At 45.9% G+C, this 22,840-nt stretch overlaps 1 protein-coding gene across 3 annotated transcripts in view; it reads right to left on the bottom strand.

Moving 5' to 3' along the window:
- FLNB (filamin B) overlaps positions 1 to 22,840 on the bottom strand; it is a 4,683,119-nt gene that overhangs the window by 1,706,580 nt on the left and 2,953,699 nt on the right. For all 3 annotated transcript variants that reach the window (XM_044078790.1, XM_044078788.1, XM_044078789.1), the window contains exons 17-18: positions 1,071 to 1,231; positions 868 to 958 (exon numbers count right to left, since the gene is read on the bottom strand). In XM_044078790.1, the coding sequence (XP_043934725.1) occupies positions 868 to 958; positions 1,071 to 1,231 (252 nt within the window). The remainder of the gene's footprint in view (positions 1 to 867; positions 959 to 1,070; positions 1,232 to 22,840) is intronic.

The following is a 22,840-nucleotide window of genomic DNA, read 5'->3' as shown; positions in this document are numbered from 1 at the left end:
TTCAATAGAAAAAGTGCCTCATGATAATGCCTGTCACACAACTGCTGTAGTTTCTCCATCAGCTGCTCGTGTAAAAGCTGCACAGAAAGGGTAGATGTGTTCAACACAGTCAACACCTGCATTCCTATTTGTCAGTGGCGATCACATGTTGCCACTCTTCCCAGAAAATCAAAGGTTTGCTTAGTAAGCTCTCACTGCAAGTGGTGTAAATGCATCAGGTAGTTAAGGGCACAAATTGTAAAGGTACCTGACATGACTGCATGTTCAACCATTCAATCCATTACTCTGGAATCTTTATCAGACAGATTGACTGCCCCACTCTCCTCACTAGGCTCCCTCCTAATTTCAGCCACTGCCAGCACTGAGTCAGCAAGGAGGGCCTCCCTTCAATATGGTCTGTCCTTAGGGCATTGCAGTATTTTCTCAGGTTTACTTGGAATGGGGTCTGTCACACTGAGTTTTACCATGGCCCTAGCAGGAATAGGGAAGGGAGATGAAGTGAAGAAATGACAACTAGCTCAGGAACTACCTAACAACAACAGCCTACCAGAAAAAAATACTAAATCTTTAAACAAGTAATTGCTAAGGCTACAAAAAAGGCTAGAAAAGGGTGAAAAAACATGCATCTTGACCTAAGCAGTGAATATCACATCTGTTTTAAAAAGTGGAAAATGAGACCTGAAGTAAATAGGTAGCAGAGTCAGGGCAGGAGCTCAAGCTGCGCTAAGAGGGTGAGACATGAGAATAGAAAATTTACCATGGCAGAAAATAAATAAATAAATAAATATTAAATCTTTATCTGGCTCACAGTTTAGGGAATCATTCAGTACTGTACGTTTTACGCACCAGTGAGACACAGAAACATACCAGTTTTGCTTAATCCAGGGCCTTCTGCTTTAACTTTGCTAGCATCATGTGATGGATCAACTCGCACTCGGAAAGGGCTGATGGGAATTTCCTTAAAAAAGAAAGAAAGAAAGACTTTCATTTTAGGTACACAAAAATATCATATCTAAAATTAAAATCTAAGTGCATGTAAAACTTGATCAGTGACAACATGAGTTACAAACCTGCCCAGCAAACAGCACTTTAATGGTGTAACGTCCAGCACCAGGTGGTGTATACTTCACAGTAAATGTATCATTTGGGTTAGGGATGATATCAAAGTCGATGTCCTCCTCTCTGTCACTGATAACACGAGCATCACACTTAATGCCAACACTTACATCACCTGAAACAGACAAAACACAGAAGAAGTCAGAAAAGCACATTTCTGAAGCACAGAAAATATAGCCCTTGCAGGAGATAGGTCACACTAGCATTAAAAAACAAAAAGACAGCTTAGGAAGGCATGCTAAAGACCATGTAAAGTGCTTAACTATGAGTTTCCTTCAAATCTACAATAAGACAGATAATGCTAAATGGTCTTCTCATTCTTCACCCTCCTAGTACTTCCTTACAGGTTCACACATTCATAGGTAATATGCTACTGATCGGTGAGGATCCTAAAAATCCAAGCCATATATTCCTATGACAGTTTTTTAGCCCTTATACTTGTGTATGACTAACCCAGAGGTGGGAATGAAGAATATACTGGGATGTTTACATGGGTGCTAAACCAAGGATAAATTAGCAGTTCCAAATCCATTCATCCAAATTACACCTGAATAGAGTAACAGAAGCACTTTGCTTTATGTGGAGTGGAAGATAGTGCCATAAAAGCAACTTTCTTTGTGATACACATCTATCTCTTCAATATATATCCTATTTACGTTGCAAAACAGATTGAGATCCCCTGATCTGGTTTTCACTGTACCACTGGACTTGAGAATGTGCGATAGGTTTGACAAGATAGGGTCTGCTGAGGCTCTATATGTGAGGTAGTGGTCGCTTCTTAGTATCCTCGTTTTGAGAAGGTCAGTATACTTTTATGGTTCAGGCTCTTAAAAAAAAAAAAATTAAAACAGAAAGTGTTGTGGTTGTCCCAGTGGTGGTCAGGTAAATACCCAAAGGGGCACTGCATTCAATAATCAACCTAATGAAAGATGAATACAGTGGAATGATTACATCTGTGGACCTGAACACTACACCTTTACCTATAAGCTGTCTGATAAAAAGGACTTCCTTACAATAGTGGCTATGTGGTGGTCAAAGGACAGCTGAATGTCAACATAGGTTCCCAGATCCCTGACTACGGGATCAACTTACAGGGATGTGTTTGTCAATGTAATAGTTACAAGGGAAGTCATTTTTGCCAAAGGATTCTGTTATACATTTCTTGGCATTTAGTTTTATTCCAGGGTTTTGACACCAAGTATTTGTTTAGGAAAGGCCGTCTTGGAGGACCTTGGTGTCATATGGGGAGCTTATGATGGCACCAAATTTGGTCATCCATAAACCCTAACCATTTGTTCTGACATCAAAGAAGTACTTGCCAGAGAGGAGTGGCCCATGCACTGAACCCTGAGGTACAGCACTAGTGACAGGTCTTCTGGAGAAGGTAGAGCCATCCACACTAATCTCCTTGTTCTATTTGTGAGCCAATTTGCTAACAAATGAGTTACACAGGGATTTACATTCAGCTAGGCGAATTTCCTTACAATACCTGGATGTGGAATGGTGTCAAATGACTTTGTGAGGTCTAGATATGTGGTGTATACTTGATTTGCTCTTATCCATTGCTTCAGTAACCTTTTTGAAGAAGATGACTAGGTTGATAAGACAAGCTCTACCCTTGCTGAATCTGAACTGTACTGGACCTATTGTTTGTGGGTTGTCTATGCCCTTATTTATTAATTCCGTAATGATTCTCTCCATAGCCTTACAAATGATGCTGGTTGGGTTTATGGGTTTATTAACAATTACCAGAGTCCGTTGATGCCCCACCTTTATTAAAGGGGATGACTGCTGCTGTCCTTCATTCATACAGCATGCAGGAAGCTGACACTGAAAAGCCTCTGCAGGGGGTCTAATGAGTCCTATTTCAGGCTGGCCAGAGACAGCCCAGTACATTTTCCAGCCCCAACGAAATAGTGTTCTTGACTTTGGATAGTGCCTTAAGGATTTGTTTTTGGGAGAGGGAGTGTAGGTATGGGTTTGTGATGTGGGAATATAGGAATGGAGGGGGATGAAATTTAAGCTAAGTTTGTCCTCTAGTAGATTGGCTATACTCTCTGGGTTCTTTCATTTTTCTAACAGCATTCTTGTATTTCACAGGTGCCTTTACATAAACCTTTTGCGCTCCAAGGCTACACCAGGAATCTACTACTGCTTTTTATGAAGAAATACCTCCTACATCAAGCCATTAGGAATCCCCTACTCTTTTTTTTTTTTTTAAGAATTATCTTGTTATGTCATTCCTATGGCTGACACCTAACAAAACCTCATAGCAGATAACCTTAATTCTGAGTATGTATCCCAGTGCAGCATCAGTGGAGTGGCACTTTCTTCCTGTACCAACCTACTCTCTCCCTTATCTGTGTGCACTTTAAACTTCTCTATGCTTTTCTTGCAGAATTAGTACAGCAAAGTTTGAGTTCACCTTCTGTAAAGCATTTTCATTCTAACTACCTAATTGAAGGGAATCAGGCCCAAATGCCATATTCATCACTCAAAGTAAGGCTATATAGTGACTATATAATTCAACTTAGGAATGATACCTCAAAGAAGCACAATACATAATCAGACTGTCTAGTTAGACTATCTGTTTTATATTGCATTAGGTTAGCCAATTCTACCACTCCCTTTATTTTTTTTTCCTCCTCTATATCTTTCTCAGAGTTTCTTAGCTACAAGTGTTATTTCACTACTTTCCACTCAGTCTGATATTTAATGCTTCTCTGTAAGTTTTTTTTTTAATCCTGTTCATTATTTCTCCTTTTCAGTTCCTCATCCCCTCCCACAATATATTTACTTTACATCCTGGTTTGGAATTCTTTGCAAAGATGGGGCCAGCTTTTCTTAAGTCTACTTCTACAAAGGCAAGAAACAAGACCACATCAGTCATTGATCTGTGTTTGGTCACTCTGCAAATTCTATGAATTAGCAAACTTAGGAAACAATCTTGATGGACTGTTATATGGTATATTATTCATGGAAAAAGGTGCATCAGATTTAAGGTACTCCAGTTGTTTACTGGTTCTTCATGTGGAAAAGAATAGAAATATTTGATGAAAATACAGTTAAGTCAGTTCATATTTGCTCAGGGGAAATGCAACAAAAAGCATGACATTAATTTGCACCTGGATATATACACCTCTAGGAGTCTCCTCCTTTCTGCCACTTAGCATTATCATGGATTCACACCACAAGCATACCTCTCAACTGTATAGATTTTCGCAGAAAGTCCAGATTTTTGCCTCATATTTTTGGTCTGTTCACCATAACTCTCAACCTTTTACAGCAAGAAATCTGGACAAAACCATAAATAATGGGGGTCAAAAAATCAGAAATAGGGATAATTTTTAAATATTGCTCCTACAAACTTAGAAAGTTGATAGAAAAAGAAGTTATGTCTTACCATAATGTTCCATCTGTATTGTTGATCCTCGTTCAGTCATTACGTGTGGGCATCGGTTCCAACCTCAGAACTGAGCCGGCCATCTTCCAAGCTCGCTTCAGCTACAAACTCTTGAGCTAAAACTCTTACCCAGAATTCCCCTTTCCCTGTTACCTCAGATTGAGTTTGCAAGTCAAAACAAGGCAGAGGCTGCCTCTGGTCAAATGACCTAAAAGAATCGGATGGTGAGATCCACTAGAAGCCACAGGAGGGGGAAGGAGGGAGGGTTAATGACTGAACGAGGATCAACAATACAGATGGAACATTATGGTAAGACATAACTTCTTTATCTGATATTGTTAATCGTCGTTCATTCCTTACGTGTGGGACAGAGTCCCCAGCTACCTCTATTCCTGGGAGGCTCTCATGGAAGGACATATTTGAGCACCATAGAATCAAAAGATGCTCTTCCCCTGGAGGCCAAATCCAATTTGTAATGATTGATGAAGGTATGAGGCATAGCCCAAGTTGCAGCTGCACAGACGTCATATAAAGAAGCTTTGGCATGGAAGGCAGCAGAAGTTGCCACCGACCTTGTAGAATGAACCTTTATGGTAGTAGGTAATGGAATATCAAATGAAAGTCACACAGTCTTTCAACCATCTAGCCAATGTGACCTTAGCAACAGCACATCCTAATCTAGGTCCAGAATAGGCCAAAAATAACTGGTCTGATTTACGAGAGGCCTTAATCCTGTTCAAGTAGAAGCGAATTTGCCTGTGAATATCTGGGGTATGTAGGCAATACTCTCCTTTGTTTGAATAGATGGGGAAGAAAACTGGCAATTCAATGGTTTGATTAATGGACATTTCAGAGATCACTTTTGGCAGAAAGGAAGGATTAGTTCTCAATGACACTCTCTCTCTATGAAAAATCAAATATGGTCTCTTGATGCATAAGGCTTGAAAGCTCAGAGATATGTCTGGCAGAAGTAATGGCGACCAAAAACAAGGTTTTCCATGACAAGTACTTGAGATAGCAAGAAGAAGCTGGTTCGAAAGGTGGCACTGTCAAAGCTTGTAGGACTAATGACAGGTCCCATGGTTGAAAAGGTTCTCTAAAAGGGGGTTTTAGATGATTCACACCTTTTATGAAGGTCTTGCATAATTTGTGTGACATAAGAGAGGAGTTTTGGACACCATCATGGAAATTAGATATTGCAGCCAAATGAACTCTAATGGTAGAGGCCGACAGACCGGATTGAAATAGGTCGGCTAGATACTCCAGTACTATCGACACTGGTGCTGAAAAGGGATCTACCTGCTTTTCCTTCAGCCAAAAGGTAAATCTTTTCCACTTGCTTAGATAAGTAATTTGGGTGGAAGACTTGTGAGATGCAATAAGAATGTCACGTACTGGCAAAGAAAGATCATTCTGCCTGGCAATCAAGGGAATTGGAGGAGCCAAGCTGTAAGTTTCAGGCTGTCCAAGTTGGGGTGAATCAGATTCTGCGGATGGGAGATCAACCCCGGGTTTGGATGGAGAATCCACGGTTGATCTAGCAGGTGAGGCCAAAGGAAGGGGAACCAAATCTGACAAGGCCAATATGGTGCTATGAGGGTCACCTTGCTCTTCAACCGGCGGGCTTTCTTCAGAAACTGGGGAATAAGGGGGAGAGGTGGAAATGCATAAAGTAGACCTGAGGGCCAATCGTGAACTACAGCATCCCTGGGTGACTGTCCCGAAGGGGGAATCAGGACAAAGTAGTTGCTGCATTTGTAGTTGGTCAGGGACGCAAAGAGGTCGCAGCAAGGAAGACCCCAGCGGTTGAATATCTCCGCCGCTATCAAGGGATTCAGGGACCACTCGTGATGTTGTAGAATGCATCTGTTGAGTCTGTCTGCTATCACGTTGGAACTCCCGGGAATGTGCGTTGCTAGAAGAAAACAGTTGGTAGCCATCGCCCATTGCCATATCCTCATGGCCTCTCGACAGAGTGGGTAATATTTGGTTCCGCCCTGTTTGTTGATGTACCAGACCACCGCCATGTTGTCTGATTGTATCGCAATAGTTCCAGATGGCAGCAGGGGATGGAATGCTTGCAACACCAGAAGCACCGCCCTCAGCTCTAGAACATTTATATGCAGATGGGCCTCCAATTCGGACCAAGTACCTTGGACTGTCTGTCCCTGGCATAGCCCTCCCCACCCAATCAGGGAGGCATCTGTGGTCACTGTAGCCTTGGGCTGCTGGGGGGAGAAGGGGTGAGACCATTGTGGCAGGTTGTGGGTCATCCACCAATTTAAATCCTGTTTGCATCTGTGAGTTACCCAAATCTTGACTGAAAGAGGATACTGAAAAGGATACCATTGGGTGAGCAGTAGCCATTGTAGAAGCCTCATGTGAAACCTGGCCTGGGGGACAATGGTCTTGGAGGCTGCCATGGAACCCAAGAGCTGTAGGACCGAGTGAGATGTGGATTTCTCCCTTGAAAGGACTGGGATCAGTTGTTGCTTTATCCTTCGAATTCTGTGCTCTAGAATGAATGCTCTGCAATTCTTTGTATTCAAGATGACCTCTATGAATTCTGTGGACTGAGATGAGGTGAGATTGGATTTTTTCCAGTTTATGGTTATGCCTAGCCTTTCTGCAGTGAAGAGAGAGTATGCCAGGGCTTCTTCCAATAGATGTCTGGTGGGGGCGGAGATGAGCCAGTCGTCTAGGTATGGAAACACCTGGAATCCTTGTAGTCGCAAGTGAGCTGTGATGACTGCCATGCACTTTGTGAACACTCTGGGGACTGTAGAACTGGTAGTGACTGGCTCCTGCAAGGAAGCGCAGAAATCTTCTTGATGGCCTGTTCACTTTTATGTGGTAGTAACCATTTTGAAGATCCATCGAGCACATCCAATCGTCTTTTTCCAAAAGCGGGAAGACAGACTGTATTGTGACCATCTGGAATTTTTGTAATCTTACAACTTGTTCAATACACTTAGATCCAAAATTGGTCTCCAGTCCCCGGTTTTCTTTGGCACCAAAAATAATCTTGAGTAGAATCCGGATCCTATCTGGTCTGGAGGGACTATTTGGATGACTCTTTTTCTTTGCAGCTTTGATATCTCTAATGCTGCTTCTTCCCTTTGACTGGGTGGAATGTCGGGTAAGTTTGTTGGGGGGGGGGGGGGCAGGACAAAGATCAAAGAGAATATGATAACCTCTGGTTATTATCCTCTGTACCCAAGAATCGGTGGTGATGGTTAGCTAGGCAGAAGGGTACAAAGAGAAACGACCCCTAACCACCTCCAGAGGAAAGCAGTTGGGCCGCTCTTCAGGAGCGCTGGCAGGATTGGCCGGGAAGAGAGTCCCTGGAACCCTGGTTACACGGACCCCCTCTGCCCTGAAAAGGGTGTCTTCCCTGTGAGTTTCCCCTTCTGCCTCTAGGGGAGAATTTGGCCTGTGTGTCAAGGAAAGGACCCTGAGACTTTTTGTACCACATCTTCCCACTCTTCTGGTTTCTGGAGAAAGCCCGTTGAGGGGAAGAATAACGGACACCCACGGCAGAAAGGGTCTTACCGTCCTGTTCACATCTTGCCAGTGTGCTTTTAACCTTGGGTCCAAACAATGAAAAGGCTTTGATGGGAGCATTGAGAAAAGAAGCCTTGAAGGGTTCCACAAAATTACATAAGCGCATCCAGGCGTGTTGTCTCAGAACAACGTCTGAACTTGCTGCTCTAGCTGCTCCTTCTGATGCATGAGATATCAGGCACATGGAGGAGTTAGATATCGATTCAATGGTGGCCAACTGAGAGGCCACTTTGTCAAGGACCTCATCAGACATGGCACCAGCCAAAGTTTTAGAGAGCTCAGAAATTAAATCTCTTTGAAGCCTGGTAAAGTGTGCCATATAGTTCAGGGACCTGATTGCAAAGGTCGCTGATGCAAAAGTACGCTTCCCTATTCTGTCCAAAGCCTGGGACTCTTTGTTGGGCAGATGGACAGTCTGGCTTTCTTCTTCTGCCATGTCCTTCTTAGTTGTGGACGCCACCACAAAAGCATCTACAGGAAGACCTTTGGACCAATGAGGGTCAGTAGCAGGAGGGGACAAAATTTTATCTGGCCTCCGGGGAATGGCCTCAACTGTGTCAGGAGCCTTCCATGCACGCTGCACGACGAGCCGGACCAGTTCGTTGGCAGGTGGAGTAACCCAGGAGGTAGGGGGCCGGGCACGAATGGCCTGCAGGAACACAGACTCTTCAGAGGTCGGGTTCGAGGGCTGCCGGTCACCTCTCGGTTTACGAATTTCGAGAATATCACCAAAGGATACCTCAGAGGGTGAGTGAGGGGACCCTTCCCCATCATCAAAGTCTGTGTCTTCGGTAAGGGACTCCTCTGTGGAGTCCACGTGCTTCCTCGTGCACAAGGTTTTTTGATGAACTTCCTCAGAGGGAGAAGCTGGGGAAGACAACGCAAAAGGGGTTTCCTGTGGGAGTATATCCTGAGGGCCTTGCGTCCGCTGTCCGCCAGGAGCAACTTGTGTACATTGCGGTCCAGAGGAGGGCAGGGAGATCGATAGCACAGGATCGCCAGCTGACGCCAAAGCCTTCTCCATTAGCTGGAAGGCCGGTCCACCTGAAGAGGGGTGAGTGTCCAGGACAGGGCCACCCCTCCCCTAAGTGGCTCAGCCTTCCGACTCAGAGTCCCTGGATGGCTGTGAAACACCACATTACATACGCCACAGCTGACATCCTGGGTCGTAGAAAAACTCTCCTGCCACAAAGGCAACTGTGGTTCCTTAGTGAGGTCCATAAAGGGAACCGTAGAGGGGGAAGACTGTGCTATATCAAGGGGCTTCAAAGGCAATGAAGGAGTAGAATAAGTAGGGGTCTTTGGCAAAGGGTGATCACCTCCCAAGGAAGGCTAGGTCCTGGGGGGTGGTATACCTCTGGCCAAAAGCACTTGATCCACAAGATGCAACACGTCGTGTTCAAAGAGGCTTCTAGTGGATTTCACGGACATGGATGAGGGGGAGTCAGGTCTATCCAAAGATGGAGCAAGCTCGGTGCCCACCTCACAGGTCTGCACTGAAAACAACGAGGCTGTAAGGGACTGAACTACAAGTGTCTACACCGAGGAAATCATCAGTGCCAAAGTCATGGTCTGCACCGACGATAAGGTCAGTGCCGAAGTGGTTGTCAGCGCTAAGGCTGGAACCGAAAAAATCGGTGCCAATAACTAAATTGTCAGTGCTGAGAGGATAGTCGGTGCCGGGTACGCTGTCGGAGCCGATGTAACAGTCTGCATCGACTGGATAGTCGGTGCCGATGGAGAAGTCTGAACCAAGGAGCTCCTCGGTACCGGTATGGTAAAGGACACGCTAGTCGGTGCCGAAATCACATGTGGCACCAATGGCCTCAGTGCCGGAGGTCTAGGCACCGAAAGCACTGGAGCCGAAGAAGTCAGATCCGAAGTGGAAAGCTTAGCTTTCTTGGGTCTTGGTTGGTGGGAGTCCCCAGCAGGGGACGAAGGAAGAGACTTGGCCTTTATATGTTCATCACTCTTTTTCTTATGGGATCTTGGAGGGGTTGAAGCCTCCAACCCAGAAATAGCCTTTGTAAAGGGAGATTTAAGTAGTCTCTTCAATAACAATTTATTTTTTCTCTCAATCAACGTCCTGTTAGAGAAATTCTTACAAATTCCACAGGGCGGGTCAACTGTTAAATGAGGCACACCCAAGCAATAGACACACAGAGAATGTGCATCTGAAGTAGGTAATTTATGGTCACAATCTAAACATCTCTTAAATCCTGGACTACCTTTTTTATCTGCCATGTTAGGAAAGAAGGAAAACCAGAAAAAATACCAGCAATGGTACATGAAATACCCAAAGGTAAGGAGGAAAGGGGTTTACCAACGATGGTAAAAAAAGAAATTACCTCGCGGTAAAGAGGAGGAAGGGGATTGAAAAGATTCAAGAAGGGATAGTCGTTAAATGCAAAAAGGTAAGAGAAAACTATCTAGTAACTTTTCTGAGATTAAAAGTTGTTTTACATTAGTATGACGAAAAATATTGTACTTAGCTCAAGAGAAGTAGCTCGACACGACCGAATGGCGATGCAGCAAACAAAATCTGAGGTAACAGGGAGACAGGAATTCTGGGTAAGAGTTTTAGCTTGAGAGTTTGTAGCTGACGCGAGCTTGGGAGATGGCCGGCTCGGTTACGAGGTAGGAACCGATACCCACACGTAAGAAATGAACAAGGATTAACAATATCAGATTAACAGATTTTGAACTAACATGCATTTTCTGAAGGGTATGAAGTCTGAAACTCAAATGGCTGTCCTTATTTCTGACTTCAGTCCTCAATGATTTGACAGTAATTAGCCAGCAAACTACAATTTTATGAGAAATAGAACAAAAACAGGAAGAAAAAATATGGGCATTCTGCGGAAATTTGTACAGTTGAGAGGTATGTCTGTTCCACATAAAATCTGTAATTTTCTGGATTTTGTGGTGAATCACCGAGGACTTGAATTCATTAAATAATGACAGAAATTTGAGTTTCAGACTTCATATCATTCAGAAAATACAGGTAACACAAGCCCTTATATTCTAGCATCTTTCTAAGTTTATAAGAGAGAATATTTAAAAATTGTCCCTATTTTTGGCACCCTCCCCCCATTATTTTTGGCTTTGTCCAGATTTTTTTATGCTAAGAAGTTGAGAGCTATGACCCTCAGGCTAATAGATTTCATAACTAAGCTTATAAAAAGGGACTACATTGTATCATCGAAAGATAACATTGTCGAACGGCATTTCATTGGAAATGCCAATCATCGAACCCTTCTGCCTCCCCCGCTAATTTATTTATATATATATATATATATATATATATAGAGAGAGAGAGAGAGATGGGTCTACTTTCTTCCATTGAAAGCTCATTTCACTGAATTTCAATTCACCCTGACCAAATTGCTAAAAGCTCAAATTATTGAAAACTCATTTCTCCGAATCTCATTTCACTGAAATGAAGTACTGGCACTTTGTAGTGTACTGTAAGGCAAGTAAAAGGTATATGCCCTTTTACCCACTGTAGTGCGATCCTGGAGTTAGTATATATAATGGGTACACATTGTCTCTGAAAAGAAATAGTCATTGGTGTTGTAAGTATGCATGCTTATGGTTTAAAATGTATTGTTTTGAAGATTTCAGTGAAATAGAATATAAATTATTTATTTATTTATTTACATTTGTTGACCGGGAGTGTCCGACTGGACGTAGGTTCATTTTCAGTGGAGATCCGGGGAGAAAAGCTCCACAGTTAAAATATACAGACAGTAGTTGCATTGGATTTACATAGCGAATAACAATTTGATTAACATAGCAAGTAATTACAAACATAGAACCAAACTAGTGCCCCCACACCCTCCATAACTATATATACTGACTCCAGGATTGCCCTACAGTGGGGAAAAGGGCATATACGTTTTACTTGCCTTACAGTACTCTACACAGTGCCAGTACTTCACTTCAGTCAAATGAGATTCTGTGAAATGAGTTTCCAGTAATTTGACTTTCAATGAAACAAAGTAGACCCATATACAACACGAAGATATTTATATATATATATATATATATATATATATATATATATATATATATATATATATATATATATATATATATATATATCAATTATGCGATTGTACTACAGTGGGGAAAGGTCAAATTTCCTGATCCCTACACTAATGCAATCTCAGTCAGAACAGTCTGACGAACACCATATTCGATAAAATGCCTTTTGATGATGTTATCCTTTGATGAAATAATAGGGACCCGATAAAAAAGCACAGTGGCAGGAGTAGTTTATCTACAAACAAGATGCTTCTTGCATTAATGTATTTAACTCTAACAACCTTTACATTTACACTGTACATCTCCACTCAAGTTAATTAACCTCCTACGGGTCGTAGTTACCAGTGTAAAATAACAGATATGTAGTCAGTTCTATCAGTTTATCTGAAAAGAGGCTTTCTGCAGCAAGTGGACAGGTAGATTTCTTTCAATATCTTAAGTTTGGCGCAATTCTAAAAATTTCTCTCATCTCTATATTCAGGTCATGTACGTCTCCAGTCAGTGTAAACTGTGACATCAAAGGCATATTCACTCACTTTGCTCCTCTGTTCAACCTCTATCCACTGAATGATATATACCATACACAAAAATAAATAAAAAATTATACACTTGTCTGACTTACAGGAAATACCATCCACAATTGGTGGATGGAGAGTCTATCTAAATTTCTAAGAAAATTAGGATGGTTGAAGAAAGCATCACTAAAGAAGGCCAACTCAAAGCTCATCTAAAGTAGGGAGTACAAATGTTATATCTGAATATGGAAGGCTTTTACACTGGAAAACTGGCTAGGAAAATCACAAACAGTAACTTTTAAAACCTCCTGGGAAACAGGCATCAAAATAAAGCTGAAATGACAAATGCTCAGAAGGTCAAGTATTGATGTAATGAGGTGGCAAAGAGGCCAGACTCGACTCTCAGAATAACCCCCCAAGCAAAAACACACGCAGAAGATGTGAACAGATGGCCAAAATGCTGTTTCACAAATGTTTACAACAGAGACATTTCCTGAAGCCAAAATGTGAAGCTACCAATCCTTTGACAAGACTGGCCTTTGCTAGGAGCATTATGCACAATGGCTGTTTGCCATCTGATGGCAAACCACAGAGAATTTAGTAATTCACTAAGAAAGGATTTGCTTGGCAACTGCCAGACATTCCATATTTTTCCATATTTGGAATTAAGGTGATAAAAAAAGAAGTTATGTCTTACCATAACGTTCCATGTGTATTGTTGATCCTCGTTCAGTCCTTACGCATGGGTATCGGTTCCAAGCTCGGAACCAAGCAAGCCATTTTCCAAGGTCGCGTCAGCTTCAAACTCTCGAACTAAACTCTTACCCACAATTCCCCTCTCCCTGTCACCTCAGATTGAGTTTGCAAGTTAAAGAAGGTAGAGGCTACCTCTGGTCAAATAACCTAAGAGAACTGGATGGTGAGATCCACTAGAAACCACAGGAGGAGGAAGGAGGGAGGGTCGTAATGACTGAACGAGAATCAACAATACAGATGGAATGTTATGGTAAAACATAACTTCTTTATCTGATATTGTTAATCCTCGCTCATTTCTTACGCATGGGACAGAGTCCCCAGCTACCTCTATTCCTGGGAGGCTCTCATGGAAGGACATTTCTGAGCTCCATAGGACCGAAAGATGCTCTTACCCTGGAGGCCAAATCCAATTTGTAATGATTGATGAAGGTATGAGGCGTAGCCCAAGTTGCAGCTGCACAGATGTCATGTAAAGCTCTGGCATGGAAGGCAGCAGACGTTGCCACCGACCTTGTTGAATGAGCTTTCATGGTAGTAGGCAACGAGATATCACGTGTGTAAATAAAGGTCACACAGTCCTTCAACCATCTAGCTAATGTGACCTTAGCAACAGCAGATCGTAACCTAGATCCAGAAAAGGACAAAATTAACTGGTCAGATTTACGAAAGGGTTTAGTCCTGTTTAAGTAAAAACAGATTTGCCTGTGTATATCTAGGGTATGTAGGCAATACTCTCCTCTGTTTGAATGGTTGGGAAAGAAAACTGGCAATTCAATGGCTTGATTAATGGACATTTCAGAGATCACTTTAGGCAGAAATGACGGAATAGTTCTCAGAGACACTCTATCTCTATGAAAAATCAAGTATGGTCTCCTGATACATAAAGCTTGAAGTTCAGAAATACGTCTGGCAGAAGTAATAGCGACCAAAAATAAAGTTTTCCATGAAAAATACTTGAGGTCGCAAGAAGAGGCAGGTTTGAAAGGTGCCATTGTCAGAGCTTGTGGAACTAATGATAAATCCCATGGTTGAATTGGTTCTCTAAAAGGTGGCTTCAGATGATTCACACCTTTTATGAAGGTCTTGCGCAACTTATGGGACATAAGAGAGGAATCTTGGACACCATCATGAAAATTAGAAATTGCAGCCAAATGAACTCTAATGGTAGAGGCCGAAAGACCCGATTGAAATAGGTCGGCCAGATAGTCTAGTATTATTGACACTGGTGCTGAAAAGGGGTCTACTTGTTTATCTTTCAGCCAACAGGTAAATCTTTTCCACTTGCTCAGATAAGTAATTCTAGTGGAAGACTAATGAGAAGCAATGAGGATATCACGTACTGGTAAAGAAAGATCATTCTGCCTGGCAATCAATGGAATTGGAGTAGCCAAGCCGTTAGCTTCAGGCTGTTCAGGTTGGGATGAATCAGGTTCTGTGGGTGTGAGATCAACTCCAGGATTGGATGGAGATCCATGGTCAATCTAGTAGTTGAGGCCAAAGGAATGGGAACCAAATCTGTCGTGGCCAATATGGTGCTATGAGGATTACCTTGCTCTTCAGCCACTGGGCTTTTTTCAGAAACTGGGGAATGAGAGAAAAGGGCGGAAATGCATAGAGAAGACCCGAGGGCCAACCGTGGACTACAGCGTCCCTGGGTGACTGTCCCGGAGGGGGAATCAGGGCGAAGTAGTTGCTGCATTTGTAGTTGGTCGGGGATGGAAAGAGGTCGCAGCAAGGACGGCCCTAGCGGTGGAAGATCTCCACCACTATCAAGGGATTCAGGGACCACTCGTGAGGTTGCAGAATGCACCTGCTGAGTCTGTCTGCTATCACGTTGGAACTCACGGGAATGTGCTTTGCTAGAAGAAAATTAGAAGTTATGTACTCACCATAACGTTCCATCTGAGTAGGTGTATTCATTTGTCTGCAACCTGTGGGTTATGGATCCGATATCGGATCCGAACCGGCATAGTTTTCCAGCTATGGATCCAAGCTCTCAGCTCCTCCCCTCACCCATAATGCCCTGCTCTACCCTCATGACCTCAGATCGAGTTTGCCAAAGCAACAATACCCTCAAAAGGGTAACAAGTAATATGCAGGAAACTGAAAGGCCAGGGGGAAAGGAGGGCGGGATGGTTGCAGACAAATGAATACACCTACTCAGATGGAACGTTATGGTGAGTACATAACTTCTAAATCTGAAGTAGGATATTCATTTGTCTGCAACCTGTGGGACAGAGTCCCCAGCTACCTGAATCTTGGGCGCCATCATGGAAGGATATTCCGAGCACCTGGAGCCAAAGGATGCTCTACCCTAGATGCAAGATCCAACTTATAGTGAGAAATAAATGTATGAGATGAAGCCCACGTGGCTGCTGCACAAATATCATCTAGAGGAATCCTAGCCTTGAAGGCTGCTGAGGTAGATACTGACCGGGTTGAATGGGCATGAACACCCTCCGGTGCGGGCCTTCCTGACGCTTGATAAGCCAATAAAATGCACTGTGAAATCCAGCGGGACAGAGAAACTTTGGAAATTGGCTTGCCCAAATTGAATTTTGCAAAGGAGATAAACAGCTGGTCGGATTGCCTATGACCAGCTGTCCTGTTGAGATAAAATCTTAGTTGCCTGTGAACATCTAGTGAGTGTAGCCTATATTCACCTTTGTTTTCATACTTAGGGAAGAAAACAGGGAGGTTAATGGATTGATTGATGTTTGCTTCAGAAGCGATTTTAGGAAGGAAGGACGGGTTGGTCCTGAGGGAGACACGGTCCGGATAAAAAACCAAGTAGGGAGGTTTAGCTGATAAAGCTTGAAGTTCAGAAACTCTCTTGGCTGATGTAATGGCTACCAAAAAGGCTGTCTTGTAAGACAAGAATTTGAGATCCACTGTAGCTGGCTCGAAAGGGGAGCGGTCAAGGCCTGTAGGACCAAAGAAAGGGCCCAAGGAGGAACTGCTTGCTTCATAGGGGGCCTGAGAAGGAAAGTACCCTTAAGAAAAGTTTTGCACAATTTGGCTGACATAAGAGGATTAGACTCTTGACCAATGTGATAGTGAGAAATTGCCGCCAGTTGAACTTTGACTGTGGAACTGCTGGCACCATCATTAAAGAGAGAGGTTAGAAAATCAAGTACTACAGGGAGAGGAACCGTGAAGGGATCTAGGCCTTGCCGCTCCGCCCACACAGAGAAACGTTCCATTTGCTTGTAAACCTTTCTAGTGGATGGCTTATGAGCCGCCACCAAAATAGCCTTTACCGGTGAAGAAATACCGAGTCCTTATCAAGAGTGGAACTGGAGCAGCCAAGCGGTCAGCTTCAGGTTGTCCAGGTTCGGAGGAGGAATGCAGGATGGATGGGATATCAGATCCGAATGGGATCTAGAATCCAAGGAGGATTCACCGAGTGAGACCTTAGGAAGGGGAACCAGATCTGTCGAGGCCAGAATGGAGCAATGAGAATCATTCTGCAACCCACCGAGAGGCTTTCTGAAGAACTTGCAGCATCAGAGGCAAGGGTGGATAGGCATACAGAAGACCGGGTGGCCAAGCATGCACCAGAGCGTCTCTTGGGGTACCTCCGGGAGGAGGTATTAGAGCGAAAAACTGTCGCACTTGGTGTTTGAGGGAGAAGCAAAAGATCGCATGAAGGGTTCCCCACCGTGCGAATATGCGTTCGCTACTTGACAATTGAGAGACCACTCGTAAGGGGTCAGAATGGTGCGACTGAGCTTGTCCGCTAGGATGTTGGACCGACCGGAATGTGCGTTGCTATGAGAAAGCGATTGGTGGAGATTGCCCATTCCCAAACTCTCATGGCCTCTCGACAAAGAGGGTAAGACCTTGTTCCCCTTGCTTGTTGATGTACCAGACAACAGACATATTGTCCGATTGAATCGCAATTGTTCCCAAGGGAAGAAAGTCCTGAAGTGCTAGCAACGCTAAGAGCACTGCTCTCATCTCTAGAACATTGATATGCAGTAAGGTCTCTGAATCGTTCCACGTGCCTTGGACTGTCCGGCCCACAAAGTGCCCCCCCCACCCCAGGCGGAGGCGTCCGTGGTCACCGTGGCGAGAGGGAGAAGCACAAAATGGGCGACCTCGTGGAGATCCGGGAGTGGAGCCACCACAAGAGGGACCGCTTGCAAGCCTTGCTGATCGCTATGGGATGATGCATGGGAGAGCAAGGTATGACCACTGTACTAAGAGCGTCCACTGTAGAATGCGCATATTGAGCCTGGCAAGAGGAAGAAGTGCTATCGACGAAGCCATGGACCCTAGAGCCCTCAGGACCAACTCCGCTGGAACAGAACATGAATGGAGAATGGCCCGCACCTGGAGCTGCAGATTTAGAACTCTGTCCGCAGTGAGGAAGGCTCAGAACTCCTTGTGTCCAGTCTGGCCCCTATGAAATCTAAGAGCTGAGTGGGTGCCAGGTTGGACTTGTTTGTATTTATTGTGATGCCCAGAAATGGAGCAAGATGGAGAAAGGAGTCTGCCGAGAGAAGTAGATGCCTTGTTGGGGCGGTAAGGAGCCAGTCGTCCAGGTAGGGAAAGACCTGCACCCCCTGAAGCCTCAGGTGGGCCGCTACCACTGCCAGTACTTTGGTAAACACCCTGGGGCTGTGGTGAGACCAAAGGGAAGGACCCGAACTGGTAGTGACTGGCTCCCAGCCGAAGCGGAGAAACCTCCTGGAGCGTCTGTCCATTAGGATGTGGTAGTACGCGTCCTTGAGATCTATCGAGCACATCCAGTGGCCTTCTCCCAGAAGGGGGAGAATAGATTGTAGAGTGACCATTCGGAATTTTTCTTTGGGGACTGCCAGGTTCAAGAGAGAGAGGTCTAGGATTGGTCTTAGTTCCCCGTCTTTTGGCACTAAAAGAACCTGGAGTAGAACCCTGATCCGATCTGGTCGGGGGAACGGGCTGGATGGCTCTTTTCTCTAGCAGATGGCCAATTTCTGCCAAAGCGGCCTCCCTTTGACCGGGTGGTACGTCTGGGAGGGACTTCAACTTTGGAAGGTGAAGGAAAGGAATGCGATATCCCTGGATATGATTTGGAGAACCCAGCGGTCCGATGTTATGGACTCCCATGCCGCTAGGTGCCCGAACGTCCCCGACTGCCTCCAGAGTAGAGCAGTCGGGCAACCCTCAGGGTTGCTGCGGGCCGTTCAGAGAAAGGTTCCTGGACCCGAAGTTTCTGGGAGCCCCTCTGCCTCTAGGGCGTCCTCCCTGTCCTCCTCTGCCACGGAAGGACTGGTTGTCCGAGCAGGCTGGGACTGCTGCGACTTCGAACCACATCTTCTTCTGACCCTTTTGGTTCCTAGAATAGGGCCTCTGGGGTGCAGAGAAGCGGATTCCGACGGCAGACAGCGTCTTCCGTCCTTCTCGCTCTGGGTCAACGTCGCGAACGGTCTTGCCAAACAGAGCAGAACCATCAAAGGCGTTCGCAACGACGCCTTGAAGGGCTCAGAAAAATCGCAGTGGCGGAGCCAGGCCTGACGTCTAGTGACCAGTCCTGTCCCGCAGCTCTAGCGGCGCCTCCGTAGCATGGGAGAGTAGCCGCAGAAGTATTGTGACTGACCTAAGAGTGGCCATTTTGGTGGAGTGCAGAGCTCTGTCCTCCTCCGAAATGGACTCAGGGGGGGATGCAGCGTACTCTTTAATAAGGTCTCGCTGCATCCGAATAACATGTGCCAAATAGTTCAGCGCTCTTACCGAGAAGGTCGCCGAACTGAACATCCGCTTCCCCAAGCGGTCCATCATCCGAGACTCCTTGCTCGGTGGGTGGACTGAGGGACTCTCCTGAGCCAGTTCCCTCTTTGTGGCCGCCGCCATCAACATGGCATCTACAGGAGGCCCCTTACTCCAATGGGTCCTGTCAGAAGGCGGGCTAAGGATTCTATCAGGTCTTTTGGGAATTGGCTCCACGGTGTCCGGTTCCTTCCACGCCCTGGTGGTAATAAGGTCCACCAGGGGGTCGGCAGGGGGACACACCCAAGAGGTAGACGGGCCCGTTTCGAATGCCTCCAAGAACACGGACTCGTCCGAGGAAGACTTGGGGGCAGACCACCCCTAATACGGAGCATTTCCATGATGTCTCGAAGGAGACATCCTCGGGGTGACCGTGGGGAGCCTTCCCTTCCTCCAAGTCCGTGTCTTCAGTGAGAGACTCAGGGAGTCAATGTGCCTCCTTTTGCGTATGCTTGCGAGGAGCCTCCTCTGGGGGCTGTCAGAGGAGTCCTCGCAGGCAGCAATTTGCTCCATGGGAGCAACTTGGGGCACAGAAACGGGCTGTCCCAGGGGCCGGATGGTGGTAGCCTGGCCCAGTGCAGAGGGAGCGCGGGACGGAGCCGAAGCAAGTGTCGGGGGTCCGGCGACCCTCAACAGAGCCCTCTCCACTACATCAAAAGCCGAAGGAGCCGACCTCGACCAAAGGATCCGACAATCGGCTCCCCTCGGATCCGAAGAGTGGATCGGAGCCGGCGCCGGCACTCGGATCCGAAGGGACAGTGCGCTCCGACACAGACGGCGCCGAAGGAGCACTGATCCCCGGATCCGGCTCGGATCCAGGCTCCGAGATCGGGTCCGACGCACTCGAGGGCATGGTCGGATCCGGTACCAAGTACTATCGGCTCCGACCTCCCCGGCTCGGCTGCTCGGCTCCAGTTGCTCGAACCCGGAAGCGGGTCGGAGAAGGAGCAATAGGCTTAAAAAGTGTGTTGAGCTCCCCTCCTGAGGGGGGTGAGGCAAGAGCACTCCCATCTGCATCTGGGCCTTGATGAACCTTCTCATCATCCGGTCCAGATCAGCATCGAAGGCTATGGGTAGATCTCGACGAGGCTACCGAGGTAGGCCTGGAATGCCTCCTCGATAGCCTCGACGGAGATCGGGTCTCCTCCTCCTCAGGACCCGGTGAGAAGCACACAGGTGACCGGAGCCGAGAAGGAGGAGACCGCACCAACAGGAAGCCGGGAGAAGCCCGCTTGGCTGGCGGGGCCGAAACAGAGGTCTCGGCCCGCCGCTTGGTGCTTCTCCTCCGTCCTTTTAGATGCATCCCTCTCCTGTCCTGAAGCGGGAGTTTGAGTCCCAGGAGCAGGAGGGGTGCCACAGGGGAACAACTGCAGCCGCAGGAGTCCCGAAGGAGCGGGGGTCGGAGCCGAGTCCGGCGGTAAAAGACCCGCCAAGACCAGCTTGGACCTCCGCTCCCTCAGTGCCCTGGGGTTGAACCCTGCACAAATGGAACAACCAGATGTGAGGTGTTCAACCCCAAGACACTTAACACACCGAGTGTGGCCATCAGCCGGTGAGAGCCTATGGCCACACTCGGAGCATTTAGAAAATATTGACTTAGGCTGTTCAGCCATAGTCACTAAAGTTAACCTAAGTTACAGAAAGTAACTTAAAACAATAAAGAAGCACACAGGCCTCACACACACTCTACGTACCAGCGAGGGGAGGGAATAAAATTTACTACTGAAAATTAAATTAAACTAAAAACAGTCAATAATAATAGGAAACCTACAACTTTCACACAAAAAAGGTTAAAGAAGGCAAAAATATTCTATTTTTGAACAAGAAAAATCCACTTAGCTGAGAGCTATGAAATCCACATCTAGTTACCAGCGCGGCAAACAAGATCTGAGGTCATGAGGGTAGAGCAGGGCATTATGGGTGAGGGGAGGAGCTGAGAGCTTGGATCCATAGCTGGAAAACTATGCCGGTTCGGATCCGATATCGGATCCATAACCCACAGGTTGCAGACAAATGAATATCCTACTTCAGATCGGTTGGTAGCCATCGCCCATTGCCATATCCTCATGGCCTCTCGACAAAGGGGGTAAGATTTGGTTCTACCTTGCTTGTTGATGTACCAGACAACCGCCATGTTGTCTGATTGAATCGCAATTGTCCCAGACGGCAGCAGGGGATGGAATGCTTGCAACGCCAGAAGCACTGTCCACAGCTCAAGAACATTTATATGCAGATGGGCCTCCAGTTGGGACCAAGTATCTTGGACTGCCTGTCCCTGACAGAGCCCCCCCACACATCAGGGAGGCGTCCGTGGTCACTGTGGCCTTGAGTTGCTGGGGGGAAAGGGGGCGAGACCATTGAGAGAGATTGTGTGACATCCATCAATTTAAATCCTGTTTGCACCTGTCAGTTACTCGAATCATGGCTGAAAGAGGATGCTGAAAAGGATACCATTGGGTGAGCAGTAGCCATTGTAGAAGCCTCATGTGAAACCTGGCCACGGGAACAATGGTGATGGAGGCTGCCATGGAACCCAACAGCTGTAGGACTGAGTGAGCCGTGGATTTTTCCTTTGAAAGGACTCTAATTAGTTGTTGCTTTATCCTTAAAATTCTGTGCTCTGAAATAGCAGCTCTGCAGTTTTTTGTGTCCAAGATAACCCCTATGAATTCTGTCGATTGAGATGGGGTGAGATTGGTTTTCTGTCAGTTTATAGTTATGCCTAGCCTTTGAGCAGCGAGGAGAGAGTATGACAGGGCTTTTTCCAGTAGATGTCTGGTGGAGGCAGAAATGAGCCAGTCGTCTAGGTATGGAAACACCTGGAATCCTTGAAGTCGCAAGTGAGCTGTGACAACTGCCATGCACTCTGTGAACACTCTGGGGGGCTGTAGAGAGTCCGAAGGGCAGTACGCTGAACTGGTAGTGACTGGCTCCCGCATGGAAGCGCAGAAATCCTCGTCATGGCCTGTCCACCTTTATGTGGTAGTATGCATCTTGAAGATCTATAGAGCACATCCAATCGTCTTTTTCCAAAAGCGGAAGGATAGACTGCATAGTGACCATCCAGAATTTTTGTACTCTCACAAACTTGTTTAATACACTGAGATCCAAAATTGGTCTCCAGTCCCAGGTTTTCTTTGGCACAAAAAATAGTCTTGAGTAGAATCCGGACCCTACCTGGTCTGGAGGGACTATTTGGATGACTCCTTTTCTTAGCAGCTTTTCTATCTGTAGTGCTGCTTCTTTCCTTTGACTGGGTGGAACGTCGGCAAGATTTTTTAAAGGGACGGGACAAAGATCGAAGGGGATAGGATAACCTCTGGTTATGATCCTTTGTACCCAAGAAACGGTGACGATGGTTAGCCAGGCAGAAGGGTACAAGGAGAAATGTCCCCCAACCACCCCCAGAGGAAAGGAGTTGGGCCGCTCTTCAGGAGCCCTGGTAGGACTGACCAGGGAAAGAATCCCTGGAACCCTGGTTACGTGGTCCCCCACTGCCCTGAAAGGGGCATCTTCCCTGTGAGTTTCCCCCTCTGCCTCTGGGGGAGAACTCAGCCTTTGTGTCACGGAAAGGACCCTGAGATTTCCTGAACCATACCTTCCCACTCTTTTGGTTTCAGGAGAAAGCACGTTGAGGGGAAGAATAACGGACACCTATGGCAGAAAGAATCTTACAGTCTTGTTC

This window comes from Protopterus annectens, chromosome 7.part1 (assembly GCF_019279795.1).
Source record: "Protopterus annectens isolate FY-2018-M chromosome 7.part1, PAN1.0, whole genome shotgun sequence".
NCBI lineage: Eukaryota > Metazoa > Chordata > Ceratodontiformes > Protopteridae > Protopterus > Protopterus annectens.
Note: the sequence above shows the minus strand (reverse complement) of the source record. Positions and strands in the feature narration are given on the sequence as shown.